Below are 10,918 nucleotides of genomic sequence, written 5' to 3' on the forward strand. Positions count from 1 at the left end.
ATATAATATATATGTATATTATGAATATATAAAATGTATAGTATAGTCGTGTACTACAGATAGTATAGAATGTACTACAGAAAGTATGGTATGTAGTGTAATAATAATAATAATAATAATAACTTTATTTATTTAGCACCTTTAAAAACAGAGTTTATAAAGTGCTTTGCCAGACAAAGCAGCAAAAGCAAGGCAACAATAACAATAACAGAAAGCTCAGTGAGACAGTCGATACAAATAAACTAACAAATATCTGAAATAAAATATAAATTGTGAAACAATTTAGTAAAATCAACAAATGAAAAAAAACAGTCAAACAGTTTCAGGCCGTTGAACCGGAAGTACTTTTCACATGCATGACCTCCTCTCTACTGCTGACATCAGCGCAGTGAGTCTAAGACCAGTGTAATGTGCTCACTGCTCGTGGAGGAGCTTCTAATGATAGACTGACCTATCTGCGGTCGGATAAACGGGACAGTAGACGGGACCAGAGCACAATGAGCACCATGTTTGCAGACACTATCCTTATCGTGTTTATCTCCGTTTGCACAGCGCTGTTGGCCGAAGGTGAGTAAAATCCTGCTGACAGTCCGACAGACAGCTCGAGTATGAAGGCATTTTACTATCGTCCAAGAAACACATTGATACGCCATGTTTTTACACCCGTCTCCATTAAATAGCGGGGCAATGTTGTTTACGTTATTAATATTGATTAATGGCTACCTTTGGTGCTTGTGAGGACCAGTAGTGTGCTAGCTACTCAGCGTATTTAGCTAACTAAGCTAATGCCTGACGTTAGCAAGTAAGACGCAAATAAGACTTCCGGTGAAAGTTTCATAATAAAAGACTAGCGTTTACGCACTTTGTAATGTAGGTATACATTTTGCTTAAATAATTCCCTCTGAAACCTGCATTTGACCCATCCTAATTAAGGAGAGAAGAAATTACAATGTATATTTTGTTTTGCATTAAAGTTTTATTGATAATACAGCAACATTTAAGACGAACAATATCCCTTTTATTTATATTTGCTGATTGTTTTTAGTTGTCCAAGAGCATAGATTGTGAATTAAGTGCAGTTTAGCATCTGACATTTCAATTCTACTTTGACTGAAAACTAACGAAACAAGATGGCCACACAATGTTATTTACCGTTTAGAATTGGTCATTCTTTTCCACTAGGAGTATGCAAAATGTAAACAAGTCTCAGTTACAGTGTATGTAACTGTATGTTGTGATATCAGTATGTGTGATAATACCATAACTTCCCCCCCCCAAAAAAAATGCTTATTAATAAAAATAATCAGACAGAAATGTCTGGCTGTTGGCTGATCCAATAAATATAATATCGAATAGTGGAGAAATCTGACAAATGTATATTGTCTCAACGCATATGTCCCATGTTGCACCATAGTGGCAGCGGTATAAAAGAGTTGTTCTACTTTAAACAAACATGTTCTTCTGATTTTTCTCCCCAGGAATTACCTGGGTTTTAGTGTATCGCACTGAAAAGTACAAGAGGCTAAAGGCTGAAGTGGAAAAACAGAGCAAAAAACGTAAGTGACTCATACGTGAACCTCATACTGTCGTTTCTGCTTTGATTGTCTTTCCTTACACTGTTTGATGCATTCTCTGTTGCTTGTTTGATATTAGTTGAGAAGAAAAAGGAAACCATCACAGAATCCGCAGGACGTCAGCAGAAGAAGAAAATTGGTAAGAACCCCCTGTAAACAAATCGGCTGAGAAATAAGTTGCTTTTATGCCAACGAGAAAGCCAAAAGCACGACATCTCTGCCTTTCTCCTCACTTTGACAAGTGTTCCTCGATAAGTGATGTATGCGTCTGAATGTATTACAGAAAGACAAGAAGAGAAACTGAAGAACAACAACAGAGACTTGTCTATGGTGAGAGACAATTTGTTTACAATAAATATGCAATGCTCTGATAAATCTATTATTATATTGTCATATGAAATCATGTCTGGGATTCTGGTTCTTTTGGATGTATTTAAGAATAAATATGATATGACAACATTAACAGGCTGACCTACACTTTAACATTATCAATGTATTTGAATATGTCAGTATTGTCAAACTGTAGTGAGATGTGATCTAACTTCAAATTTCCATTTTTAATCTTGCGTTTGTTTTGCAGGTGCGCATGAAGTCCATGTTCGCCATCGGCTTCTGCTTCACAGCTTTGATGGGCATGTTCAACTCCATGTAAGTGATGCACGAAGTTAAAGCAAGTTTATTTTACATCTTCATCTTTTGATTTATAGAAACGATCAACCGGAATAAGAGAAAAGTTCAAATGGCGATGACCTTCAGTCTGTGTTGAGGAATTATGCATTATGCATTTGACAAAAGTAAAATCTTTTGTAATGTGTGTCGCAAACTTCTTCATCCCATTTCTTTGTATCGCTCAGCTTCGACGGAAGAGTAGTGGCCAAGTTGCCGTTCGTGCCGCTCTCCTACATCCAGGGACTGTCTCATCGCAACCTACTGGGCGAGGATTACACAGACTGCTCCTTCATCTTCCTCTACATCCTGTGCACCATGTCCATCAGACAGGTAACTTCTACACTAGACCCAGGGAGAGGTTGTGTCGATATTTTGAACATCAAACAAATAAATTAGGAAAACAGACTGGAAAGTGACTTTGGCAATCTCAATAATTGAGACATTCGTATTAAGAAATAACCCTCTAAAACCCCCGATTAATATACCCAGCATGTTACAGCAATGCTGTGCTTTGGGAAAGGCCAATCAGTTTTCCGGCATCTTCAAAAATGATACAGTTCATGTAATTGTATATTTTTCATATTTTTGTTGTTCTGCGTCTTCTCTCCAGAACATTCAGAAGATGCTCGGTCTCGCGCCCTCCAGAGCTGCAACCAAACAGGCTGGAGGCTTCCTGGGACCTCCTCCCCAAGCAGCCAAGTTTTCCTGATCACCAGGCCGGTTCAACGGCCTCCGTTCCCGCACTGCGACTGTGTGCAGCCGCGGCTCCGTCCCCAGAGCACAGACCGAACGGATTCTGCGGTGCTGGATGGAGCAAAGGCATATCTGCCGCTGCGTCACTAACTTCGGTCGGATTTCTCATTCATGTTTTGTTTATTTAACTTCAAGATCGTCTCGCTTAGAAATTAAAAGAAGAAAATGAGTCCGTGATTAAGTTAATTATCAAAGGATACAGATGATACCTTGTGTTCAGCACAGGCCATACATTGTTTTGAGATTTCAATGATTAATTGGCACAGTAACATCTGATCTGTTTGTCAGTATTATTGTATGTCATTGTCTGTATCCTTATTTCTTACTTATTAATAAAGTTTTATGATAACTCTGTTAGTGTTTTTCTTTTGTATTATAAATCTATATATTTATTCCAGATTATTTTCTTTTCTCCCTCTTTGGAAAGCCACATTCTCTTTGTACTGCCCTCTTTACACACTGTGAGGCGCTGTAGGACTCTATTCCAGGACCAGCTTCCTCCCTTAGCTCTCCGGTTGCTGAACTCTGCACCTTGATTTGAAACAGTTGTCAAAACCATTAGCATGTTGCATATAGAGTGAACTACCGTTATAAAGCTGGTGATGTAGCCTTCGTGCTGCCGCTAGCCCTGAATATGATATACGACATAATGAATAGATGAGTGGAAATGTTTACATAAAACATTTACGTGGCTCTTTTAAGAATACAGTAAAGCAAACCATTTCGCCCCGATTTATTTATATACCCATGGTTTTAATCTGTGTCTGGTGTCATGGAGGGGGCGTGTCCTGTCAGCAAATCGGGGCGTGACAATGTGCATGAAACCTGAAATCTCCGTCAAGATTGAGTCCATCTGCTGAAGCACAACCGGTGAGTTTGCATCAATCTGTTAAACTACGTGTGCATGCTCTCGTGCGCCGTTTTTCCTCGCACTGGTTTGGCTAAGGGCCTTTGTGAACTTTGTGCCAGCTCAGTTTAAAATAGTGCAAACAGCTGGCTAACGGGGAGAGCGTGCAGTGTGATTGACTCATCGCTAAACCGCTACTCTGCTATATTTCCCAGTGTCCTTGCAGGTCCTCTCTCCGTGACGATGGCCCAGTCAATCCTCGACACCATGCCCGGAGCCGCGACGGGCACCGTGCTGATCTCAGATCCGCTGAATTTCTGGGGTGGGAAGCGAGTGAAGCCCAGACAGGAGACGAACGCAGAGCCCGTGTTCGAGCCTGCGACTGGTAAATTGACTGAAGTCTGCTCCATTATGTGACGCTTCGTATGTTGACTCTTAATAATGACATTAGTGAAATATGTTCAAGCCCAGTTTAAAGGTTGGCAGGGTCGCTATGAGGACATGACGTCGTGTAACAGAAACCTCCTCTTCTTCTTCTTTGGTGGGGCGGAGTAAGAAAATGACCCTACTGTTCACTTGATTTATTACCTCAGTAAACATTGTGAACAGGACTTTATGGCCTGAGTCGCTAGTTTCAAGTCTTCATGATGTCCCTGTAGTACATTTACCGGCAAGGTAGGCCACCTGGGTCTGGGGCCCCCAACTAAAAGGGCCCTAAAACGCTTGAATTATGTTACTTTTTTAAGTCATTGTAGTTTGAAATAACTTTCCAAAGCACCTAAAAGATATGCAACTTAATTGTATACTACTTACTGTGTACTTATACTTGGAGGAAAACGTTGTAGTAGTAAAACTCCAAGGAAGTGAAGAAGAGTTGTCTTTTAAAGTGAACTGCAGTCAACGAGGTGCTGTCTGCCTGCTGCGGACGACATGCTGGACTCAAGTCTGCGGGAAGCCGAAGTTTGAACATGCTGCCTGTCCAAAATTGCACCAAATGCCACAAAGCGCTCCATGGGGTTCCCAGCATTACACCCGTCCCTGTGTATGTGTGAAGTAGAAATTCCTCGCTTCATAGTTCGATGTATCTAGTGGTGTAACGGACCATTGTGGATCCCCTCGTGGTTCGGCAAGCATGTGAACCGCGGATTAATTACACAGTTTAACCATCACAGTGTGAAATAAAGTTTTACTTATGATCGTAATCCGCCAATATACAGTAAAATATGTGATCAGGACATCATTCTGTTCGCCGATCCGTGATCATGTTACATTATAAACAACAAATCTGTGTTGAAATTGACAGCGCGAGAGCTGGTAACGTTAGCAGCGCTGCTAACGGCTAACATACGGAGGTTCCATTCAGTTGCATTTTTATGCGTTCAGGTTCTGTCCAGTGAAAATTAGTATTGGTTATCGAGTATCGAAGTTAAATTATACTTATATTATACTTTTTATATAGTTTATGAAGTTATAACGTTTTCATGATGTGTTCATGTGTAAGCGTAAAATGTAGTTTTGGTACAGTTTGAAGGAGATGTTCTGACCTGTTTACACCAGCTCTAAGAAGCTTAGAAAACATCATTAAAGCTGTACGATCCGTAGCACCACTGGATGTGTGTAGGAATAAAAGAGATTTCTGCGTAGTTCTTTCCCCTTATTTCTTGTCTTGGAGCTCAGCCAGTCTGTAACCCTGCTGTTGTTGTTTGTGCAGGCCGCGTCATCTGTCAGATGGTTCCCTGTGGGGCTGAGGAGGTGGATGAGGCCATAAAGAGCGCCCACGCTGCCTACCTACAATGGAGCAAACTGTCCGGCATGGAGAGGGCTCGGGTGATGTTAGAGGCCGCCCGCATTATCAGGGTGAGCCGGTCAAGCTGTGTCATCATCATCCAGTCTGGAAACCAGGCCGTCTGATTTCAGTGTTGAGCAACATAACTTGGAGCAGACTTTGGCAAGCTTTTAGTAAGACACTAGTTATTCATTAAAAGCACAAACATGCGCCCCTATCTCTACAGCTGGCCGACATTTGCACAACACAAACCTTTGTGTGTCTGTGCGGCCTCATTGATGTCATGCAGTTTTGGATTTTAACCTCAATTTCTCCGAGTCATTGTATATTCTTAAAGCTATATACATGAAATGACACCAAATTACCATGTACATGTTGAAATAGTTTGGTCAAAGTTTGCATTTACAGCTCCCCCCCCCCCTCCCCTGTTATTCCAATACAAATAGGAAAGAAGAGAGAAAATCGCAAAGCTGGAAGTGATCAACAATGGCAAGTCCATCACTGAGGCGCTGGTGGATATTGATGTCGCCTGGCAGTGCATTGAGTACTACGCTGGCCTGGCTGGTACACTCGCAGGTGGGTGCAGAAACACTTTTTTGTTTTTGTCGCATAAAAAACAAAAAGTGTGATTTTTACAAAAGTTCCAAAACTAAACTGTTGTTTTTAAAGTTGCATTGTGTTTCGTCCATGGAAGGCCAGCACATCCAGCTTCCTGGCGGATCCTTTGCTTACACCAGGAGGGAGCCCCTTGGTGTGTGCGTGGGAATCGGTGCATGGAATTACCCCTTCCAGATCGCATCGTGGAAGTCCGCTCCTGCTCTGGCATGTGGTGAGTGTCTTAACAGTGTGTATTACCACATTTTAAAATGTATCCATTAAACTTTGGCTTGAAGTGTTTAAATGCGGTTGTGTTTAGGTAACGCCATGGTGTTCAAGCCCTCTCCGATGACTCCTGTCACTGCCGTCATTCTGGCTGAGATTTACAAAGAGGCGGGGGTGCCCGATGGGCTCTTCTGTGTGGTGCAAGGCGGGGCAGACACCGGCACGTTGCTCTGCCATCACCCGACGGTCGCCAAAGTATCTTTCACCGGCAGTGTGCCAACGGGCAAAAAGGTGCAGAGACCGTGGCAGTGTGGTTGCATGATTAAACCCAAATACGTGACATTGTTTACATAGACTTTTCAAGAAAATGGAAGATTTTTATTTAATTTTTTTACCATAGTGAAATGAAAGTCAAACACTGGATTCCTGGGAAGTAGAAACCCCCATTCAAAGCATAAACAAATGGCAGTATTGGGAAATATATTGCAGTAAAGTATTTGTGCTGCTTCATAACTCTTTAAGTGCTCCACGAGGCTTCAATTGTCCCGGTTGTCAGTTGTTAATGCCCAGTGTGTTCTTCTTGCCCTCAGGTCATGGAAATGTCTGCAAAGGGGGTGAAGCAGGTGACTCTGGAGCTTGGAGGGAAATCTCCCCTCCTGATCTTCAAAGACTGTGAGCTGGAAAACGCGGTGAAGGGAGCACTCATGGCAAACTTCCTGACACAGGGGCAGGTGAGGCACTTGTACCATGTATGTGTTACGGTGTCGAGCTCGACCTGATCAAATGCATTCTTTTATTTCTACATATTAGGTTTGCTGCAATGGCACCAGAGTGTATGTGCAAAGAGAGATCATGCCCCAGTTCCTTGAAGAAGTCGTGAAAAGGACCAAGGCCATCCCCGTGGGTGACCCACTGCTGGAAGGCACCCGGATGGGCGCGCTGATCAGCAAGCCACAGCTGGAGAAAGTGCTGGGATTTGTCAACCAGGCCAAGAAAGAGGTAGTGATTCTAATCCTCTCCGAGCATTCGATCAGCGGAACCTTTAATAATCCCCGTGGAAGAATTGAGCAAATGTGGAGAGGCGTTTCCCTGAGAGTGAATCCGATGTGATATCACCGCCACTGCTTTCATACAGACCCCAAAGCAGTTATGTGAAGTTTAATTATACTTATCTCACTTCCCATAATTATTTTTGACTAATACGTCTTGTCTTTCCAGGGAGCCAAAGTGCTTTGCGGAGGAGAGCCGATTGTCCCCAGTGACCCCAAATTGAAAGGGGGCTACTTCATGGCACCTTGTGTGCTTGGTAAGTGACTCGACACCACATCACATGATCAGTCAGTTTTTTGTGTTTGTGTATGCTACACCCAGTTTGTCCCCCCCCCGGCACAGATAACTGCAGGGATGACATGACCTGTGTGAAGGAGGAGATCTTTGGCCCGGTCATGTCAGTGCTGCCTTTCGACACGGAGGAGGAAGTGATCGGAAGAGCCAACGACACCACGTTTGGTTTGGCCTCCGGAGTCTTCACCAGGTCAGCAGAGTTCAGACAGCTCACACGCATGGAGTTGTTTGGGAGTCCGTTGCAACTACTGATTCACAACGCTCTCAAAGATAATGAGGTTGTTGCACATTCCATTGGCTGCCGCCCAGGGCCTCAACAGAGCAGCCGATAAGAGTGTTGCAATTACCAAGTGGAATTAGTTGCGCCACAGTAACCTCTGTGGTTGGGAGAACAGATGACGCAGCATTTTAACTGTGTGGTCAAGTTCCATACAGGCTTTTCTTTTTATGTTAAAAAACTGAAATTTGTTCCTTTCTTCTGCCTGCAGGGACATTTCCCGAGCTCATCGCGTGGCCGGGAACCTGGAGGCAGGGACTTGCTTCATCAACAACTACAACATCAGCCCTGTGGAAGTGCCATTTGGAGGATACAAGATGTCAGGTAGGGGTGTTTATTGTTTGAAAGGTTAAAATGGTCCAAATTATTATGTTTGTCATTGTAACTGCAAAGGAAATACGTTCATAGTATAACATTTCATTGTCTGTTAACATGAGCTCTACTGTGCTGCACCAGGTTTTGGCAGAGAGAACGGCCAGGTGACAATCGAGTACTACTCCCAGCTGAAGACGGTGGTTGTGGAAATGGGCGACGTCGACAGCCTCTTCTAAACTCCTCTACCCAAGTTTACACAGCTGTGCCAGAACTGTGGATTAAACACTTTATCAAACAAATTGCTGCTTTAATGTCAAACTAACTGCCTATTAACACGAAGAACAAATGCTAGTGTGTTTGCCTAAAGAGTGAGCCTTAATTAGAAATCATGTGTGTAGTGAACTGTGAATCAGTCTGTCTGCTTTTTTATACTCCATGCTTATCTGACACACTATTGGACAACTAACTCCTTCTATCAAAATAAAATGTTTTAGATACAAAGACTATGCCTGGTTGCTTCAGAATAAAAGATGAATTAAGATTAAAGATGAATTGCTATCACTTCATGAGTGACAACTGAGTAACTCAGAAGTATTGACCATGTATATCATCATTCACATTTTTACAAATATCCAATTGCTGATATGGACATTTCAGTACAATAAAGTGCTGCAGTTATGAGCCTTAAAACCTGGAAATGACTGAGCGTTGTGGCACCTCTGGTTCGCCCATCTTGAAGTAAAGAGGTTTTGGTGAAATGCCTGAAATAAGGTTTTGGGTTAACAATTAAGAGACTTGGGATGTACCCGATAATGACGATGTTGGATGACCAATATCTGTTCATATGAGTGGAGTAATTAAGAGCTATTAGGCTCATAGTAGACATGCAAATAAGGGTAATAGATGTATTAAATAATAAACTCTTCTACTTCTATTAAGTGTGTCCATAGCTCTTACTGCACAGCTGGAAGCCAAAAACAAATCCCATGAGTTGGAGGTGTGTAAGCTGAGGGCAGAGATGAGCTGACCCAGGAGAGAGACTATCTGAAAGAACAGTTGGCATTCAGTAAGTCTCCCAACACACAGTTGGGTCTTATAATATAAGTCTAACTGTGGACTCTAGTAGAGTATTCATGCACCTATGTTTTTCTTTGGGCATTGTGCTGTAAGCCTTATGTTTGTATTTGTATCTTGTTAACGCTTAATGGAATCTTCCTATGATACTACTGTATGTCTGACTAACGCATCAGAGGAGGAGGAGGACAAGACAAAGAATAATAAAGGGAAAAAGGATGGGAAGAAGTCCAAGCAAAGACACGTCCGAGGTTAAAATGTTACTTTCACCTCCTTTCACTTGCTGGGTGTTCAGTTTGATCATGCTGAGCTCTGCTGTACAATTGTTCCTCTTCTGTCTGGTTCTCCCCACAACAAGGCATTGCATGTGATGGTGTGATGGTTGATGGTGTTAAATAATTATTTTTACCGTAACAAATTACATTAAAAAGTAATGGTAAAGCATTGTTAGATCCGGGGGTTCTCTGGCCCGATACGGGGCTACCTACTGACTCAGCTCTCTATTAAAAGATTGTCGAGCTGGTGTTGTGTCGAGGAAACTCGCCTGGCTTCTGCTAACTACCGTTACTCCTGACGTCTACCCTGCTTCCACTGGTAACGTGCACTCGGCCGAGGGGCCACCCTGGCCGGCGCTTCTACCTAGTCGCGTCAATAATGGCAGCTTTCCTCTCTTGGATCCGGGCTCTTGGTAAATTGCCAGGTTAGATTTTAACGGCTAGGATTATGACTAAAACCGTAAGGGACTGTTAAGTGGACCGGTCACTAGGATAACCATTAAGAACTCTTGTTAACATACAATAGCTTTACCCTTTTACTGCCACGAGGAACTTCTACTACCTCAGCAAATGAATGCTCTTGAGAACTTTACTTTAAATGCAGATTAGATATTTATTGCAGGATATATTTAGCATGGGCACAGCTGATTCAATCAGGTTACAATTTCTTCTCAGGTTATACTCATTAATTGTCGATGCCGAGGCGGCTCGGTGGAGCTGGATTCACGATGTAATAAAAAGTCCTTTTGGGGTTTTCAGGAGCTGAAGGTCCGGCCGAACCTTCAGCTCCTCCTGCGAGGCCAACGAAGTCCGTTCAGCGCTCTCTCAGGCTCAGTACAAAGTCTTTAGGGCGGCTGCGTCCATCTGTTGTCCGGTTGTTAAAGTCAAACAGGGGGGAGAGGAAAATCTCCGTCTTTCAATCTTTGTCCTGGAAGCTGACATTTTAGCTGATAAAATGTGACCTTTAACACCCGACCTTTGATGTTTGCTCTTATTTTATACAACATGGGTTCAATAATCAACAGAAACAGCATCCATGAGGGAGAGGCCGAAACATCCCACAGTCTTTCAGACTAAAGGTGCTTTTATACCAGGAAATAAAAAACGATTGAACCCGTTAGAGACTCTCTGCTTCATTATTAAGTGCGTTTGTAACAATGTGAAATGACAGAAGAAACTGAA

General features: G+C 42.7%; 2 protein-coding genes across 2 annotated transcripts; both read left to right on the forward strand.

The window, feature by feature from the left end:
- Positions 1-364: 364 nt before the first annotated feature.
- Positions 365-3,349, forward strand: tmco1 (transmembrane and coiled-coil domains 1). Its single transcript, XM_031872932.1, has 7 exons — positions 365-567; positions 1,479-1,556; positions 1,654-1,713; positions 1,858-1,904; positions 2,155-2,222; positions 2,429-2,573; positions 2,854-3,349. The coding sequence occupies exons 1-7, from the start codon at positions 498-500 to the stop codon at positions 2,950-2,952; spliced, it is 567 nt and encodes a 188-aa protein (XP_031728792.1). The 5' UTR covers positions 365-497; the 3' UTR covers positions 2,953-3,349.
- Positions 3,350-3,758: 409 nt separating this feature from the next.
- aldh9a1a.1 (aldehyde dehydrogenase 9 family, member A1a, tandem duplicate 1) lies at positions 3,759-8,928 on the forward strand. Its single transcript, XM_031872929.1, has 12 exons — positions 3,759-3,866; positions 4,059-4,228; positions 5,555-5,700; positions 6,076-6,205; positions 6,324-6,458; positions 6,546-6,742; positions 7,042-7,182; positions 7,262-7,450; positions 7,670-7,757; positions 7,844-7,985; positions 8,284-8,396; positions 8,529-8,928. The coding sequence occupies exons 2-12, from the start codon at positions 4,087-4,089 to the stop codon at positions 8,621-8,623; spliced, it is 1,518 nt and encodes a 505-aa protein (XP_031728789.1). The 5' UTR covers positions 3,759-3,866; positions 4,059-4,086; the 3' UTR covers positions 8,624-8,928.
- The last annotated feature ends 1,990 nt before the right edge of the window (positions 8,929-10,918 follow it).

This window comes from Anarrhichthys ocellatus, unplaced genomic scaffold, assembly GCF_004355925.1.
Source record: "Anarrhichthys ocellatus isolate YVR2014 unplaced genomic scaffold, GSC_Weel_1.0 scaffold67, whole genome shotgun sequence".
NCBI lineage: Eukaryota > Metazoa > Chordata > Actinopteri > Perciformes > Anarhichadidae > Anarrhichthys > Anarrhichthys ocellatus.